Source organism: Lampris incognitus, chromosome 12, assembly GCF_029633865.1.
Source record: "Lampris incognitus isolate fLamInc1 chromosome 12, fLamInc1.hap2, whole genome shotgun sequence".
NCBI classification, from domain to species: domain Eukaryota; kingdom Metazoa; phylum Chordata; class Actinopteri; order Lampriformes; family Lampridae; genus Lampris; species Lampris incognitus.
Window position 1 is genome coordinate 5200713 of NC_079222.1, and position 20289 is coordinate 5221001.

Here is a 20289-nt window from a genome sequence, read left to right on the forward strand (position 1 = left end):
TGGAACAAAAGCCCGGGCATCGCGCTGCTAATCTCTGTGCGGCCCCCAACAGGTAAAAACTGCACATAACTGTGTAAAAAAAAATGAGTGCAATCTGTTTAAAAATGATTAGAATAAATGCCTCGTTGTACTAGAGACAATCAAATCAATGTGCAGCGTAGCGTAGGTAGTGTAGCGGTCTATTCTGGTGCCTACCAGCACAGGGGTCGCCGGTTCGAATCCCCGTGTTACCTCCGGCTTGGTCGGGCGTCCCTACAGACACAATTGGCCGTGTCTGCGGGTGGGAAGCCGGATGTGGGTGTGTGTCCTGGTCGCTGCACTAGCGCCTCCTCTGGTCGGTCGGAGTGCCTGTTAAGGGGGGAGGGGGAACTGGGGGGAATAGCGTGATCCTCCCACGCGCTACTCCCACCTGGTGAAAATCCTCACTTGTCAGGTGAAAAGAAGCAGCTGGCGACTCCACGTGTATGGGAGGAGACGTGGTAGTCTGCAGCCCTCCCTGGATCGGCAGAGGGGGTGGAGCAGCGACCGGGATGGCTCAGGGAGCGGTGATTGGCCAGATACAACTGGGGACAAAAAAAGGGGGGGGGGATCAATGTGTATCCAGGATCTTGTAGTTAAAACGATCTTAATTCATTACCAATTTATATAGCCTACGTTTCCAAACCCTGCATAACCACCTGCAGTAGCACCTAGCAAAAACCTGCTCCGCCCAGCCTACGTGACGCGCTGCAGCCGTGCCTGGTGTATTTTAAGGGCAAGATTTATTGATCACTAATCATATTGAGTCTCTCTTAATGGCATGATATGTACCAAGTGGTGGGGGTGAAATGGGCCACAGCAAAAAGTGGTGGGAACATGTCCCCTGCTTAAATGACGCCTGTGCATGTTTACCTCTGGAGTTAGCCTAGCCTCCCTTCGAAACGTCAGTTGCTATCTTCTGAGTTAGTCTAGTCCCTCTATTCCCGTTTAAATGTATTGTAGCATATCGGCTTTCTGATATGGGAACTAGGCAACCACTAGGGGTGGACTACCCCTAGGAGTGGGCTTTTTAAGGGTTTTTAGGCAGGTGTTTAGCAGAAGTAGGGGGGGTCTTATGTTGGGGATTGAGCAGTAGCAGCAAGTGCGGGTGGTGACTGTAAACAAAAGGACACTAAACCTGACTGTTTCAACCAAGATTACGTGGTCCTGACCTTTCAGTGGATCGAAACGCTTCATTTAGTGTAACGACCACGGATAACTGGACTCGCTAGCCCTTGACTAAAGGGGTCAGACCCTTTAGTCGACTGGTTAACGTAGTCGCCCGTGGTTTGGGAGACCCGTGTTCACGTCCCGGCTGCGGCAGTTCCTGGCTGCCCCCCGAATTCGCTACGGTATTACTATATCTGGAGTTAGCCTAGCCTCCCCTCTTCAGCTTCCCTTTGTTTTTCCTCAGGTGTTTATTTTTATAAACAAGGCTGTGATTGCAACCATTCCCCAATCCTCTGCGAATAGTACATTGCCATTGTAACTCTAGTTAATGGTCACAGCAATTTTCATGTGAAACCGATCATTGATTTTGATCGTTTTGCAGGGTGGGGATACCTGCAGGTAGTTGAGACTATAAAGTGGTCACTTAGATGAGTGATGAAACATTTCTCTCAATAAACGTTGTGTCCAGATGAACTGATTAAACGTTTTGTAAAGTATATTGATATCGATTTTCAAGAATAAGGGTGATGTGCAGAGCTGTAGTAACGATAGAGGTATGAAGTTGATCAGCCACGACGTTAAGATGTGGGAAAGAGTAGTGGAAGCTAGGTTAAGAGGAGAGATGATGATTAGCGAGCAACAGTATGGTTTCCTACCATGAAAGAGCACTACGAATATGGTTTTTACTTTGAGAATATTGATGGAAAAGTATAGAGAAGTTCAGAAGGAGTTACATTGTGTCTTTGTGGATTTAGAGAAAGCATATGAAGGGGGGCCGAGAGAGAAGGTCTGCTATCATATGAGGAAGTTGGTAGTGGCCAAGAAGTATGTAAGAGTGGTACAGAATATGGATGAGGACAGTGTGACAGTGGTGAGGTGTGCGGTAGGAATGATGGATGGGTTCAAGGTAGAGGTGGGATTACATCAAGGATCGGCTCTGATCTCTGTCTTGTTTGCAATGGTGATAGACAGCTTGGCGGACGAGATTAGGCAGGCGTCTTCGTGGACTATGATGTTCCCAGATGACATTGTGCTCTGTAGTGAGAATAGGGAGCAGGTTGAGGAGAGCCTAGAGAGGTGGAGGTATGCACTAGAGAGATAAGGAATGAAAATCAGTAGGAGCAAGATGGAATACATATGTGTGAACAAGAGGGAGGATAGCAGAATGGTGAGGAAGCAAGGAGTAGAGGTGATGAAGGTGGATGAGTTAAATACTTGGAGTCAACTGTTCAAAGTAATGGGGAGTGCGGAAGAGAGGTGAAGAAGAGAGTGCAGGAGTGTCAGGAGTGATTTGCGACAGAAGGGTACCAGCAAGAGTTAAAGGGGAGGTTTGCAAGATGGTAGTGAGACCAGCTATGTCGTATGGTTTGGAGACAGTGGCACTGATGAAAAGACAGGAGACGGAGCTGGAGGTGGCAGAGTCGAAGATGCAACATGATCTCACAGAAATACGTGAAATGACCACGACCTCTTAACACTTACATTACGTGGTGGTGGCACATAATGTGTTAAAATTACGTGCTGACACCATGAAAAGAATGCCAATGGAAAGTCAGTTAGGATCCTTTGTTGTGCTGCACACTCGAATTCCCTGATTCAACAAGGTTAGGGTTAGGGTTTTTAGAGAACAAAAAATCGTAACTAAGGCACTATAATGTCAAGTGACAAGTCAAGTGACAATAAAAATAACAGTAAAATAAAATGTTGCTAACTAGAAAATATTAAACACCGCTCATTGCATGATGTTGTTGAATCAGGAAATTTGTGTGTCCATCACGACAAAGGATCCTAATTGACCTTCTATTGGCATTGTTTCTGTGGTGCCAGCATGTAATTTTAACACATTAAGTGCCACTACCATGTAATGCGAGTGTTGAGAGGTCATGGTCATTTCACATATTTCTGTGAGATCAGGTTGCGAAGATGCCAAGATTTTCATTGGGAGTGCCGAAGATGGACAAGATTAGGAATGAGTATATTAGAGGGACAGCTCAGGTTGGAAGGCTGAAAGACAAAGCAAGAGAGGCAAGCTTGAGATGGTTTGGACATTTGCAGAGGAGAGATGCTGGGTATATTATCGATTACTTGTCTCTGGTCCCTTACCCGTGGGGGGTAATTATGAGATGTTACCTCAATAAACCACTGGCTGGCTTGTTTCTGTAATGAGCAGGGATTCGGCTTTGTTGATAACTGGCCTTCTTTCTGGGGTCACCCATACCTGCTGAGAGCGAACGGCATTCACCCTACTGGAGACGGCTCTGCTCTTTAGTCTAGCAATATAAATAGCTGTCTACATTTAGTTTGACAATAGGGACTTATCATTCAACAGATTGCAGGTGATTAGAGAGCCTGCTAGGTTTAAATGTAGTGCGGATGTGGAGTCAGCTAGTTTAATTAATATGAGTAGTCAGGGAATTTCTTATAGTCTAGATTATCAGATTGACAGCTTGTTCTATAACATTGAGACCATCTCCCTACCCTGAAATATTGCTCTCAAGCTCTCCTCTCCTAAATGTGTGAATCCCAATAATCTAATAATCATTCCTACCACTGGTGGTGGTGAAATGTGCAACGAAGTATCTAATAATCTAAAGAACCAAATATTTAATGTTATCAAAAATGTGACCACATATTGTCCAAAGTGTTGGTCATCAAAATTGTCAAATAATAATACAAGGTGTCTTATTCAAATTTATATATCACCTATTGGTAGCTCTAAAGTTGTGCCCACTACTGATCACTTCCACAAGATGCTTAAATTTGGTGTCATACATGTCAGATCACTGTCTACCAAAGTATCATTGTCTGTTGATCTGATTCTTGAACATAGTTACGATATAGTAAATGGATTATGCGAAACATGGCTTGAAACCAAATGTTTTTCTTCCCTTAAATGAAGCTTCCCACCCCAACTATACTTAAGTCCATGTAGCTCGGGCAAATAAACAAGGTAGGGGCGTTGCCTTAATACTTAAGTCTATTTTCAATCTGACTTCTAGACTTGAATCTAAATTCCAATCTTTTGAGGCTCTTGTTCTGGGTCCATCTCCCTCAGCCATGAATAGACTCGGCATAGTCCAGATTGTGACATTCTATCGACCTCCTGGCTTTTACTCACTATTTCTTGAAGAATTTGGAGAATTTGTCTCAGGTCTTTTTCTTTTTCTCCCCAATGGTACTTGGCCAATTAGCCCACTCTTCTGAGCCGTCCCAGTTGCTTCTCCACCCCCTCTTCCAAGCCGGGGAGGGCTGCAGACTACCACATGCCTCCTCCGATACACGTGGAATCGCCAGCCACTTCTTTCACCCCCCCCCCCCCGAAAAGGCACCTCGACCGACCAGAGGAGGTGCTAGTACAGCGACCACGACACATACCCACATCTGGCTTCTCACCCGGCCAATTGTGTCTATAGGGACGCCCGACCAAGCTGGAGGTAACACGGGGATTCGAACTGGTGATCCCTGTGTTTGTAGGCAATGGAATAGACTGCCACACCACCCGGACGCCCCTGTCTCAGTTCTTTTTACTCATTCTGATGAGATTGTAATTCTTGGTGATTTCAGTAGTCCTGTGCCGGCAGCCATACAAACATGTACCTTGGCTCTGCCAAATGACGGAAGCTAAGCAGGTATGGGCTTGACTAGTACTTGGATGGGAGATCTCCCAGGAAAACTGAGTTGCGGTCGTACGTGTTGTTGGTGGGCTAGTAGTGGGCAGTCTTCCCTCTGGTCAGTACCTATCAGACCTCCTCAACCCCTATACTATGTCCCAGAATCTGCGGTTCGCAGACACGGGCCTGCTTTCCATCCCCCGCACCAGCCTTCAGACTTTTGGAGATAGAGCCTTTAGTGTGGCAGCCCCCAACCTTTGGAACTCTATTCCAGCAGAGATCCGCAACGCTGCTTCTTTGGACAATTTTAAAAGACTGCTGAAGTTCTACCTTTTTTACTAAGGCCCGTGGTCTGTAGTCTTTTGATCTTTGTTTTAATCTTTTTTTCTTTTTCTTTTTTTTTCCTTGCCTAGTGTAAAGCATCCTTGGGTTCCTTGAAAGGCCCTATACAAAACTAAGGTGTTGTTGTCGTTGGTCCTAATAAAAACAACAAATATCAAATCCCAGTGTCCCAGTGCAGTGACGGGGACACTGTGCTGTAGGAGATGCCATCTTTCGGATGAGATGTTAAACCAAGGTCCTGACTCACTGTGGTCATTAAAATATCTCAAGTCATTTATCACAAAGAGTAGGAGGTTCCCCGGTGTCCTGGCAAAATTACCAACCTGGATCTGTCCATCTGGCCACCTAATCATCCCCCTATGTAATTGGCTCAGTGACTCCTCCCGCTCCACCTCAAGCGCATGTGTGGTGAACGTTCTCGTGCAAAATGGCTGCCATACATCACCCAGGTGGGTGCTACACACTGGTCATTGTTGAAGTGAGTTACCCCCTTCAATGTTAAGCACTTTGGGTGTCTAAAAAAGCACTATATAAATGATGATGATGAGGATGATGATTATTATTATTAGTATTATTATCTGAATAAGGCTTCTGGTCCTCTAAGTAAATCCTTTCGAGCACTTGTTGATACTTTTTGGTTCGCTCAGTTTGTTCAAGAGTCAACTCATTGCAGTGGTTTGATCCTTACATCCTTGATTACACCCTTGATTTGGTTTTAAGGGATAGCTGCATCTGATCTGAATGTCTTGCCAACGACATCTGCTGTGTCTGATCCTTTTCTCATCAAATTTGAAGCATTATTGGCCTTTCCAGTAATTGTCGGCACAGATGTAATTGCCACTTGCCACATTGGTCCATCCACTGTAGCTGCATTTGGCCAGCAGCTGCCTGAAGTCTTGGTTCCTTTCACTGTGGTGACTAACTTGAAAATTTCGCTCGTGACTAAAATGTGGCTCTCTCTACTCTCCTTGGTTCAGTTGTACCTCTCACTACCGGAGCTAGGCGACTAAAGGGGCCTACAACCTGGTTTAATCACGAGACAGATGCTCTTAAGTTGGCCTGTAGGAGACTGGAACGTAAATGGCCAAAATCAAAATCGAAATTTTTTTTAAAATCTATCTTGGCATGAGTGTTGATTGAAATACAAGTGTGCTTTATCTTCTGCGAAAGCAGCATATCGCTCTCACTTAATCAATATTAATCCTCATAATGAATTCTTTTCAATCTCTGTCAACGAGGCTACAAACACACTCTGCAGACACACTCTGTTTCTCACTAGCCTCTTCTCATAACAATCTCTGCCCTCTAGAGCAAAGAGCGGGGCTCAGCAGCAGAGAAAAAATTGCATAAAATCAGAGTCCACTGATCGCAGTGACTGTCAGTGTCTCCTAGCATCATTCTCCTCCAGTTTAAAAACAGCTAAGACCACTTGCTTTCAGAACAAGATATGTGGTGCCACTGATGCCTGAAAAAGGTTTTCTGCTTTTAACTCATTCCTCAATCCGCGTCCTCCTTCAACCTCCATTCTGCTCACTCCAGACATGTCTGCCTCTTACTTTACCGAAAAGGTTTCTGCCATCAGTAACCAGTTCTCTGAACCTGACCAACTCTGTCTGCTGCGGCCAGCTAACAGTGCCTCACTCATCTAATTTTCCCCCCTGACCGAGGAGGAAGTCTCCAAGCTTCTGCTGGACTCTCATCCCACTACCTGCCTGCTGGACCCGATACCATCCAACCTCCTACAGACCATTTCCCCCGCACTTAACCCCGGAGTCACACACATCATCAGCTCCTCGCTTGCAATGGGTGTTTTCCCCACTGCATTTAAGCAAGGTTGGGTCATCCCGCTGCTCAAAAACCTACATTCAACCAAGCCCAGGATGAAAACTAACTTTAACCAAGTCTCCGAATTTTTTTCTGATAACAATCTGTACGATCCGAATCAGTGTGGCTTTAAGCGGGGTCACTTTACTGAGACTGCATTCCTGTTGGTAATGGAATCACTATACTTGGCTAGGCGTGGACGTGGAGAGAGTCAGCAGTGTTAAGTTCCTGGGAATTCACATCACAGAGGACATCTCCTGTCCTCACATGTCACTGCGCTCTCCAAGAAGACCCAGCAGCATCTTCACTTCCTGCGGGGTCTGAAGAAGGCGAGTCTCCCTCCATCCATCCTCATCACATTCTACAGAGGCACCATAGAGAGCATTCTGACCAGCTGTATCACTGTCTGGCATGGGAACTGCAAGGTCTCTGACCGCAAATCGCTACAGTGACGACAGCTGGAAAGATCGTAGGAACTGCTCTCCCATCCATCCAGGCCATCCATGATGCACGGTGCACCTGGGAGGCTCTCAGCATCGTGAAGGACCCCGCCCACCCTTCCCACATCCACCTCACACCCTCCTCACATGCTCCTACCTGAGCATCCGTGCTGCCTCCACCAGACTATGCAGTAGTTTCATTCCTCAGGCTGTGAGGTTCCTCAACAGCCTGAACACTTAGACCTTCCACAAAATGACTTTTTGACCGTCTTTCTCACTGTCTGTGTCAGGTGTGCTTGTGATGTTTAGGTCTGTGAAGTAAGTTTTGCTTCCAATGCACTTTTTGTTTTCGATATTTATTGTGTGTTATTTGTTTTTATGCGACACTGTGGTCTCTGTGAGACATAATTTCGTTCCCTTGTATGTATGAGACATGCATATGAGGCAACTAAGTCTAGAGCTACTGGCCAGGTCTCAGCTTTATTGCTGCTAGAGCTGTCAGCTGCCTTTGACACGGTTAACCACCAAATCCTCCTCTCCACACTCACAGAGCTTGGTATCTCAGGATCTGCCCTCCGTTGGTTCATGTCCTACCTCTCAGGGAGATCTTTTACAGTATCTTGGAAGGGAGAAGTGTCCAAACCGCATGGTTTATCCACAGGGGTGCCTCAAGGGTCAGTGCTCGGTCCCCTTCTCTTCTGAGTATACACGACTTTACTTGGTGCAATCACCCGCTCCTGTGGTTTCTCATACCAATGCTATGCTGATGAGAAACAGCTGTTCTTATCATTCCCAGATGACCTCACAATCTCGGCACAGATATCATCATGCCTTGCTGATATCTCTGCATGGATGAAAAAACGTCGCCTTCAGCTTAATCTATCTATGACTGAGCTCCTTGTCATCCCAGCTAGTCCATCCATACAACAACAGATCAAAATCCAGCTCGGATCAACCAACTCATGCCCACAAAGTCTACCCAAAACCTGGGTGTCATGATTGATGACCAACTAACCTTTAAGGTTCATGTGGCCTCGATTGCTCGGTCGTGCCGATTTGCCCTGTACAACATCAGGAAAATTAGACCCTACCTGTCTGAGCATGCAGCACAACTCCTGGTATAGGCTCTTGTAATATCACGCATTGACTACTGCAACTCCTTACTGGTAGGCCTCCATGCATGCACTTTCAAACCTATGCAAATGATCCAGAACATGGCGGCACGTCTGGTCTTCAATCAACCCAAAACAGCATGTCACTCCACTGTTTATATCGCTCAGCTGGCTCCCAGTTGCTGCCTGCATCAAATTCAAAACCTTGATGCTCACTTAAAAAGAGCAACTGAAACAACTCCCGCCTACCAGAACTCCCTCATTTAAGTCTACACTCAATCCCGGTCACTACGCTCTGCCAATGAAAGGTGCCTGGCACCTCCGCCACAACGGGGCCCTAAATCACTAGCCAGACTCTTCTCTTTTGTAGTTTCCCAGTGGTGGAACGAGTTACCAAACTCCATTCGATCCGCTGAGTTCCTCTCCATCCTCCAAGAAGCTAAAGTCCCAGCTCTTTCATGAACACCTCCACACCGGAAGGTATTGATAAAAATATACAAAAAAACAAAAACAAAAACGCTTCTATGCACCCTATGCATTGTGTTTGTGCACTGCCTGTTGACAACTATGTCCTGTCGGACTTGAACCTAGTTTTTTGGCACTTACTTGCGTTGTTTTCTCCTGACCAGATCCTTGCTTGTGTTGTATTAACTCTCAGAAGTACGTCGCTATGGATAAAAGTGTCTGCTAAATGTAACTGTAACATTGTAATAATAATAAACATAATCCCAGATTTCTCTTTGACACTGTATCTGAACTTACTAAAAAGCAGCCATCTATCAGCTGGTCACTATTCATGGCCCATGAGTTTCCACACTTTTTCTGCATTAAAATTGATAAGATCATGAACAAAATTAGTTCTTCAACTGCAGCTACTCCTGCAAATCCTGTTTTACCAAATTCATATCTATACAATGAGACACTGGTAGTCCCTGTTATGACAGATTTTGAGACTATCTCTCTTGATACTTTGACTAAGCTCATGTCAGCTTCTAAACCAACTAATTGCCTATTTGACCCTTTACCAGCAAAACTTTTAAAGACCTCTGGCCTTTCCTGGGACCTACAATGCTAGACATTGTTAATTTATCACTTACTACGGGCACTGTTCCCAGCAGTTTTAAGACAGCTGTGGTTAAACCTCTGCTTAAAAAAACCGCACCTTGATTCAGGGTCTCTTAATAACTGTCGACCAGTCTCTAATCTTCCATTCTTTTCTGAAGTATGAGATAGAGCTGTGCATCAAGAACTTTCGACCCGTACAGAAGAAAACTGTCTATATGAACCTTTTCAACTGGCTTTCAGTGCCTGTCACTCCACTGAAACTGCTCTGACCAGAGTGGTTAACAATCTTCTACTAGCTATGGACTCTGGTTACACTTTTGTACTTCTACTACTGGACCTCAGTGCAGCCTTTGACACCATTGATCACTATATACTATTAGACAGAATAAATTGTAAATTTGGTGTATCTGGCTTAGTTCTCCCTTGTCTTAAGTCCTGCTTGTCTGGAAGAAAACATTTTGTGTGCTATAATAATATTACATCAAAATTCTCTGACGTTAAATATGGCATACCTCAGGGCTCAGTTCTTGGCCCTCTACTTTTCTCTTTTAATTTCACCTGTTGGCCAAATTATACGCTGTCATGGAATAAATTTCCATTGCTATGCTGATGATACTCAGCTATATGTGCCTATAAGGGCTGATGATCATACTAAAATGACTAATTTAGAGGCCTGCTTGGCTGCTGTGAAAAATTGGATGTCACTAATCTTTCTGCTTTTAAATTCAAATAAAACTGAGATGCTGGTCATTGGCCCTGCTAGACACAGACACTAATTTGATCAAGTAACAATAACAATTGACAACTCTGTGATTTCACAAATTGTAGCAGCCAAAAATCTTGGTGTTAAGTTTGATTCCAGCCTTTACTTTGTTAAGCACATTAAAGAAATCACCAAGACTGACTTATAAATTCCTTAGTGGGCTTGGCCCATCTTACCTGTCTGATCTCTTTAAACTGTACTCTCGAGCTGTTCACTCTCAAATTATAGGGCTGCTGTGTGTACTCAAAGTTAAAAAGAAGTCAGCTGGTGGCAGGGCCTTTTCCCCATTCTTGTGGAATAACCTGCCCACCGTCATCAGACAATCAGAGTCTGTTGAGTCCTTTAAATTCAAACTAAAAACTCATCTTTTTGCCTTAGTCTACAATTAGCTGTCTTTAAGTTAGGTGCTTCACAACCTGTGCTGCATGGCAGGTCGGTTTCTGTCTCACTGAAATTACCAAGTGCTGTTCTTCTGATGAGATTATAGCATATTGACTAGTGCAAACGTTTCTCATCTCACATCTTTTCTGTCTCTCTGAATGGTGTGTTCCCCTTTTTCTTCTTCTGTGTGTGTGAATGGTGTGCTGTGAGTCTCCCTTTTGTGCATGTGCAGTTTTTCCTCCTCCTAAGTCTCCATAATAATGGTGGTCACCACTGGGACACTGCTTGCCATCCCCCTCGTCACAGTTTCTTTTTATATATCTTATAAATCCATGTAATTTTGTTTGCATGTTGTCTGTCTTGGGAGAGAGATCCTTCCTCTGTTGCTCTCCCTGAAGTTTCTTCCTATTTTTTCTGCCTGTTAAAGGCTTTTTTTTAGGGTGTTGTTCCTTATCTGATGCAAGGGTTTAAGGACAGGGTGTGTTGCTGTAAAGCCCCCTGATGCAATTTGTAATTTGTGATATTGGGCTGTACAAATAAAATTGACTTGACTGACTATGTTGGGAGAAGGATGCTGAAGATGGAGCTGCCAGGCAAAAGGAAAAGAGGAAGGCCAAAGAGAAGGTTTATGGAAGTGGTGAGGGAGGACATGCATGTGGCTGGCATGACAGAGGACGATGCAGAGGACAGGAAGACATGGAAACGGATGATCCGCCCTGGCGCCCCCTAACGGGAGCAGTCAGAAGTAGTACCAATAGCAGTAGAGAGAGACAGATGTGTTGAGAGAAAGGGAAAAGAGAAGAACAGACATAGTGGAGACAAAATGAAAGAGAGGGACAGAGGCAGAGAGAGAAGTAACGAGAGAGTTGGATGCAGAACAAGAGAGACATGGGGAGAGATATTGATAGAGAAAGGTAAAGATAGATGATAGAGACAAAGGGAAAGACATACAGATGGGAAAAATGGATGGAGAAAGGTGGAGGGAAAGAGTGAGGCATGCAGAGAGGGAAAAGGAAAGAGAGGGAGTCCGTTGATAGGTAAACAGAGAGCTGGAGAAAAGAAGGAAGGGGGAGGACAGACGATAGAGACCAATGGAGGGAGACGGATAATTGACAGAGAGAAAGGGAATGAAGGCTGGAGAGAGAGTGTCAAATGGAGAAAGGGAATGAGCGAAGTGGAGAGATAGAGGAAAAGAGATGGCAGACAAAGAGATGAGGTAGATGTGGCAATGAGGAAAAGGAATGAGAGGGAGCAAGTCAGATGACAGAGAAAGAAAGGGAGAGAGATGGGGATGGGGAATGAGAGACAAAGTCATGATAAAAAGACATGGATAACAGGAGACAGACAGAAGTATTTCATTATACGTACATATATGTGGGTAGCTGAAAGTTTGACAGGGAAAAGATGGGAGAGGTAGATGAGATAGAAAAGAAGGAGAAAGGGAAACAAAGACCAAGAGAAAGAAAAAAGACTATAGAGGGTGCAAGACTAACAGATGTATATAGATAATGTACATACACATGTGTGCATGTGTAGGAGTGACAGAGACACCCAGACAGAGAGAAAAAGACTATATGTTGACCATTCTAATCCTTTAACCCCAACTGGACGCACATTGTATATAATGTGTATCTCATATCTGTGTGTGTGTAGGCGTCTACACCTGCACCGGAAGCACCCAGAGGCTAAAGCACCGTATGGCGAGCTGGCAGCTGTCTCCCTCCTCAAGCCGCTGAAGGGTGTTGACCCCAACCTGATAGACAACCTGGAAACCTTTTTCACCCTGGACTATCCTCAGGTACACATACACCCACATTTCTCTAATATGTTATCTCATTCCAAAACCGTGGGCATTAATATGGAGTTGGTCCAACCCTTTGCTGCTATAACAGCCTCCACTCTTCTGGCAAGGCTTTCCACTCGATTTAGAACGCTAGTGCAGTGCCCATTCAAAATGTGCGTGTTCGGAATGTGCCAATTGCTTGGCCTCTGGTATTGCTGCTTTCAGCTTTCTCGAGATTGCTCATTCACACAACTTAAAACTCGACACTCTGGCTATGGGAGTAATCCCCCCTCCAACTACAATGTGGGTTGCAATGGCAGAGTGGCAAAGTTTGTGTTTCCACTTGTTGACTCCACTGGAAGTGAAGCAGAAGCAGCGATTCAAAGTTTTATGACTAACTTCATGGAAAGGTTTTCTGCGTGCACCTTTCTCAAGAACAGCTCAGCCAACAACTTTACACTTGACTCTACACTTCCTTGGCTCCTCAGCAATACACTCACCAAGTGTGAAGTCGATCGGAGGAATGGTTGTCGAGAAATTCAAAGGACAGATATACAGACAGCGATTCCTTCCATCTACTTCGATGGTTGCTAGCCACAAGAGTACTAGTGATGTTGGGCAAGAAGGCGGGCTTGAAGTTGGTGGTACAATTAATCCCAAAGGTGTTTGATTGGGGTGAGGTCAGGGCTCTGTGCAAGCCAGTCAAGTTTTTCCATACCAAATTCAGCAAACTATGTCTTCATGGACCTTGCTTTTTTTGTTGCCATGCCAAAACAGTTTGGGCCTTCCCCAAACTGTTGCCACAAAGTTGGAAGCACTCAGTTCCCTAGAATGTCATTGTATGCTGGGGTATTAAGATTCCCCTTCACTGGAACTAAGTGGCCTTGCTCAAACTATGGAAAAACAGCCCCAGACCATAGTACTCCTCCACCAAACTTTACAGTTGGCACTATGCATCAGGCAGGTAGCTTTCTCCTGGCATCCGTCAAACCCAGAGTGATCCATCAGACTACCAGATAGTGAAGTGTGATTCGTCACTCCACAGAACGCATTTCCACTGCTCCAGGGTCCAATGGAGGTGTGCTTTACACCATTCCAGCCGACACTTGGCATTTCACATGGCGATCTTAGGTTTGTGTGCAGCTGCTCGACCATGGAAACCCATTTCATGACGCTCCCGGCAAGCAGTTCTGGTGCTGTTGTTGCTCCCAGAGGCAGTTTGGAACTCAGCAGTAAACGTTGCCTTTGAGGAAAAACGATTTTTACACACCACGTGCTGAGGAACTGACTTGTTGGAAAGATTGCATCCTATGACAGTGCCATCCTGAAAGTCACTGAGCTTTTATGTACAACCCACTCTACTGCCAATGTTTGTCTATGGCGATTGCACGGCTGTATGTTTGATTATGTACCTGTTAGCAATGGGTGTGACTGCAATAGCCGAGCCCACTAATTAAAAGGGATGTTCACATACTTTTGGCCATATAATGATAAAAATTATAATGGATTACATTTATAGAGCACTTTATCTTGATACCCAAAGCGCTTCACAGTGAAGGGGGGAAACTCACTTCAACCACCACCAATGTTTAGCACCCACCTGGGTGTGCACGGCAGCCATTTTGCACCAGAACGCTCACCACACATCAGCTTGAGGTGGAGAGGGAGGAAATCATTGAGCCAGTTACACTGGGGGATGATTAGGTGGCCAGATGAGAAAGCCAAGTTGTGAATTTTTGCCAGGACACTGGGAAACCCTGTACTCTTTGCGATAAGTGCCATGGGATTTTTAATGACCACAGGGAGTCAGTCAGTCTGTGATGGCCTGGCGGCCTGTCCAGGGTGTCTCCCGCCTGCCACCCAATGACTGCTGGGATAGGCTCCAGCATCCCTGCAACCCTGACAGCAGGATAAGCGGTTTGGATAATGGACAGTGAGTCAGGACCTTGGTTTAACATTTCATCCGAAGAACTGACTCTCCTATAGCATAGTGTCCCCATCACTGCACTGGACCATTGGGATTTTGTTTTGTTAGGACCAGGGGGAAGACTTGCCCCCTGCCAACACCACTTCCAGCAGCAACTTAGATTTCCCAGGAGGTCTCCCATCCAAACACTAGCAAAGTCAACACCTGCTTAGCTTCTGTCATTCAGCAGAACCAGGGTATATCGGTATGGCTGCTGGCCATACCAAACATATAGTGTGTATGTTTACATGGGCTTGAAGTTAATACTCGACAACCCTACAAATGGGAGTAAAAATGAACTGAGGTGAGTAGCACTGTCAAAGTACTAGCCAAATTAGCAGGTGATGAATCAAGTTGTAAATATTACTATATGTAACAGTGTTACAATTTCATGTAGCAGACGCTTTTATCCAAAGCGATGTACATCAGAGAGTTAACACAACACAAGGAAAGATCTAGTCGGAAGGCGACAACGCAAGTAAGTGCCAAAAACTAGGTTCAAGTCCGATAGGACATAGGTGTCAACAGGAAGTGCACAAACTCAATGCATAGGGTGCATAGAAGCGATTTTTTCCCCTTTTTCTTTTTGTTAATACCATCAGATGTGGAGGTGTTTGCGAAATAGCTGGGTCTTTAGCTTATTCTTAAAGATGTAGAGGGATTCAGCGGATCGAATGGAGTTTGGTAACTCGTTCCACCACCGGGGAACTACAGAAGAGAAGAGGTTCCCAGTGCCTGCAGATGAACAATAACCCCATAGCATTCTGCTGCCGCCACTGTGCTTCACTGTAGGAGGGTGTTTTTTAGGGCATGAGCAGTGTTAGGTCTACACCACACATACGTAATGCTTTTGAGTTTTGGCCCAAAAGCCCAACGTTCATCTCATCTGACCACAAAACCTTTACCCACATCCTAACCGGGTCTCTCTCATGCATGGTAGCAAACTCCAAGCGTGCTTTTATATGCATAGTTTTAAGCAACTGCTTCTTTCTTGCCAACCTCCCATACAGGCCAGATTTATGAGAGCTCGTGATATGGTGGACTCATGCACATTTACTCCAATTTCAGCCACTGACCTCTGGAGCTCCTTCAAAATGACTGCAGGATCACTGGTGGCTTTCCTCACCAGCCCAAGTCTTTGCTAGGACACTTAGCTTTGAGGGACGGCCTGTCCTACAAAGCGTCTGGGTGGTGTGATACAGCTTCCACTTTCTGACAGTAGATCCAACAGTGTTCCGTGAGACATCCAAACAGTTGGATATGGTTTTGTGTCCCTTTCCCGCCTTCTGCATTTTAATCACTTTGTCTCTTGCTTCAGTGCTATGCTCCTTTGTCTTCATTTTCTGATGGAGTTCACGCCCGGCTAATGAACTTTACACACAGTGCTTTTTATACCCATAAACCAGAACGTTACTTTAATATCTTGAGTTTGTTTTAGGAATAATTTGTCATTTGTGCAAACTTGGAGCTTTCAGACAGAGGGGGTTGAATACTTATGCAAGCACCATATTTTAGTTTTTAATGTATAAATAAAAAGTCAGTGAAACAACTTATTTTGGCTTTGGAAACATGCTGTTAGAGCTTACGGGTTCACAAAAATAATATTGTTCAGGAACAGATGTGTGAGTATCTTTTATAATCCAGAAATTAGTGATGACTGTCAAGGGGGTTGAATACTTGTGCAAGGCACTGTACATCAATAACATGAATTTTGCTTGAGTGCCTTTTGCAAGACAACAAAACAATGTGCATTTACAAAGGACAATGGGGACTTCAAGCATCAAAACATGAAGCAAAAAGGCAAATAGACAATGCTGTTTTAGTTTAATAAATAGATTAAAGGCACCCACACCCACCCTCTCTGGTAGGCCTGCTCCATGAATTAATAGTATCCACAGTGGTTTTTAATTTTTTAAAAAATCAGGTGTCCACCTGCTGAACTGTCAAAAACTACATCATAAAAGAAATTCAGGCAGTAGGCCTACAGATTCCAAAATAAAGTATAGGCTATGCCTGGACATGTCCCACATTGTCCCACACAAACACACTATTTGTCCCACATTTGGTTTGTTGGCATCTGGTCACCCTACATCAGGGGTGGGCAGTATGATCCAGAAAGGTCCAGTGTGGGTGCAGCTCTTTGTCCCAACCAAGCAATTACACACCTGAGTCTACAAATGAAGGTCCTTAGCAAAGACTGTTGGTTGTAGAATGTGAAAGAAAAACACAAACCTCAAACAAATATCAGTTTTTTGGCATATGTGTGTATTTCAAATGTGTGTTTGCATTATGTACTGGGGCAGTTGCTACAAGCCATCCGGTCCTTGTATAACCAAAGTGAGAGCTGTGTCCGCATTCTCGGCACAAAGTCAAACACGTTTTCGGTGGGTGTGGGACTCCGCCAAGGTTGTCCCTTGTCTCCGATTCTGTTTGTGATATTCATGGACAGGATCTCAAGGCGCAGCCAAGGTGAGGAGTGTGTCTGTTTTGGGAACATCAGAGTTGCATCTCTGCTCTTCGCAGATGATGTGGTTTTGTTGGCGTCATCAGAACGTGACCTCCAACGCGCACTGGGGCGGTTTGCAGCTGAGTGTGAAATGGCCGAGATGAGAGTCAGCACCTCCAAGTCTGGGGCCATGGTTCTCTACCAGAAGATGGTGGATTGCTCCCTCCAGGTTGGGGATGAGTTGTTGCCTCAAGTGAAGGAGTTCAAGTATCTCAGGGTCTTGTTCAAGAGTGAGGGTAGGATGGAGCGGGAGATTGACAGGCGCATTGGTGCAGCATCAGCAGTAATGTGGAAGTTGTACTGGGCCGTTGTGGTGAAGAGGGAGCTGAGCCGGAAGGCAAAGCTCTCAATTTACCAGTCAGTCTTCGTCGTTCCAACCCTCACCTATGGTCATGAGCCTTGGGTAGTGGCCGAAAGGGTCACTACCCAAAGCTCATGTGTAACTGCTTGGTTGGAACAAAGACCTGCACCCACACCGGCCCTTTCTGGATCATGTTGCCCATCCCTGCCCTATATGCAAGCCAGAGTAACAGAAGTTGCCACAGAGGCAAATTTGAGCAGCCTGTCAGTAGGGTTTCCACCTTTAGCTCAGATAAATAAGCCTATCCCACCTCAGCTCCCACGACCGCCTACCCAGGCCCCATGACCACCACCTCAATGGAAAAGGTTGCTTTTTTTGCAACTCAGGTTGTGTGTTTCTGAACGCTTTGAGCAACTGTGACAGAGACAGTTTCCCTCAGCATTAATAAAGTTTTCTGAATCTGAATCTGAAGTGATGTACAACACGATGTATAACCTCGCCACATTCACGAGGTCTGTTTTAGAATCGTCTGAGTGTGAGGCGGTCTCAACCGTGTGTGCGTAACCACTATTATCCTCTCACACTTTCACTTGTCCGACACGTTAGAGAGCATCTCAACTCCTAAACAACATTGAAAACATGGGAGGCCCCACACTTAAGGACAGATTCATTTGTCTGTCCATCATCAGTATGTGTAACAGTTAAAAGTTAGATTCCCGACTCTCAGAATCATCCATCCATCCATCTGCTCTCCAAACCGCTTATCCTTACTCAGGGTCACGGGTATGCTGGAGCCTATCCCAGCAGTCATTGGGTGGCGGGCGGGGAGACACCCTGGACAGCCGCCAGGCCACCACAGGGCCGACACACACACACACACACACACACACACATTCATCTCTAGGGACAATTTAGTACGGCCGATTCACCTGACCTACATGTTTTTGGACTGTGGGAAGAAACTGGAACCCCCGGAGGAAACCCACGCAGACACGGGGAGAACGTGCAAACGCCACACAGAGGACGACCCTGGACGACCCCCAAGGTTGGACTACCCCGGGGCTCGAACCCAGGACCTTCTTGCTGTGAGGCAACACAGAGGATGACCTCGGATGACCCCCAAGGTTGGACTACCCCGGGGCTCGAACCCAGGACCTTCTTGCTGTGAGGCAAGACAGAGGGACGACCCCCAAGGTTGGACTACCCCGGGGCTCGAACCCAGGACCTTCTTGCTGTGAGGCAACACAGAGGATGACCTCGGATGACCCCCAAGGTTGGACTACCCCGGGGCTCGAACCCAGGACCTTCTTGCTGTGAGGCGACACAGAGGGACGACCCCCAAGGTTGGACTACCCCAGGGCTCGAACCCAGGACCTTCTTGCTGTGAGGCAACACAGAGGATGACCTCGGGTGACCCCCAAGGTTGGACTACCCCGGGGCTCGAACCCAGGACCTTCTTGCTGTGAGGCAACACAGAGGGATGACCCCCAAGGTTGGACTACCCCGGGGCTCGAACCCAGGACCTTCTTGCTGTGAGGCAACACAGAGGATGACCTCGGATGACCCCCAAGGTTGGACTACCCCGGGGCTCGAACCCAGGACCTTCTTGCTGTGAGGCAACACAGAGGGACGACCCCCAAGGTTGGACTACCCCGGGGCTCGAACCCAGGACCTTCTTGCTGTGAGGCAACACAGAGGATGACCTCGGATGACCCCCAAGGTTGGACTACCCCGGGGCTCGAACCCAGGACCTTCTTGCTGTGAGGCAACCTCGCTAACCATTGTGCCACCGACTCTCAGAATCATTTTGTTTTAATTGTTTTATTACTTACCCCACACTCAGACACACCTTGTGCTGCCTTCTGGGCGACCAGCTCTACCACTAAGCTGCGGCAGCAGCACGGATGTGTTTGTAATGTTTCCTACAAGAGGCACCACAGCAGAAAAGATAAGGAAAGGAGTTGGGCATAGATAGCCAGCACTCTGGACTTATCAGTTGAGTAATAGTGCTATTTGCCCAGCAAGCCACAAAAGGTGTGTATAAGTGCGGGGAGATGCAATAAAACCATTAGAGTAAAATGGTTCTGAGTTGGGAGTCCCAACTGATCCGTTGTTGAAAGATACAATCCGCAGTTAATGCACAGAACCACTGTCCGCCCCACTTGCGCTGTTGTTTCGGTCAGACCTGGTAAATGTTGTTTGCTTTATTTGCAAAGGAGAAAACCAGCCAATGCCACACTGCTTTCAGTTCCTTGTGAGGCCTTCAGTTGTCTCCATTTCTCAAACAGGCTTGCAGTGTTGAGCCGATGGTGAGACGTCGTGTTTCTTGTTGTCCGCAGAGTCCCAGTACTCCACGTGGCCATGGCGGCACATGGGATTGCAGATTGTACTTTTAAAAAAACCAATGTAGCCTAACTCCAAAAGCAAAACCATGAAAGAAAACCAGCGTCCGGGTAGTGTAGTGGTCTACTCCGTTGCCTACCAACACGGGGATCGCCGGTTCGAATCCCCGTGTTGCCTCCGGCTTGGTCGGGCATCCCTACAGACACAACTGGCTGTGTCTGGGGGTGGGAAGCCGGATGTGGGTGTGTTTCCTGGTCGCTGCACTAGCGCCTCCTCTGGTGGGTCGGGGCACCTTTTCGGGAGGGGGGGGGCTGGGGGGAATAGTGTGAGCCTCCCACGCGCTACGTCCCCCCGGTGAAACTCCTCACTGTCAGGTGAAAAGAAGCGGCTGGCGACTCCACATGTGGTAGTCTGCAGCCCTCCCTGGATCGGCAGAGGGGGCGGAGCAGCGACCGGGACGGCTCGGAAGAGCGGGGCAATTGGTCGAATACAATTGGGGAGAAAAGGGGGGGGGGAATTCCACACGAAAAAAGAAATGCAAAGTGAAGGAACACTGTTCACAGCTTGTGGCTACTTCAGCGTAAATTAGGAAATATTTCATTAATTCCTTTTTATTTCGGCGTTCCATTCGGGACATTCGATGCTAGTTTCAACATCGCTCTAA

The 20289-nt window shown here is 46.2% G+C and overlaps 1 protein-coding gene across 2 annotated transcripts in view; it reads left to right on the top strand.

Annotated features, from left to right (window-relative positions):
• Window positions 1-20289, top strand: part of ugcg (UDP-glucose ceramide glucosyltransferase) — a 42461-nt gene that overhangs the window by 884 nt on the left and 21288 nt on the right. For both annotated transcript variants that reach the window (XM_056290914.1, XM_056290915.1), the window contains exon 2: window positions 12380-12524. In XM_056290914.1, the coding sequence (XP_056146889.1) occupies window positions 12380-12524 (145 nt within the window). The remainder of the gene's footprint in view (window positions 1-12379; window positions 12525-20289) is intronic.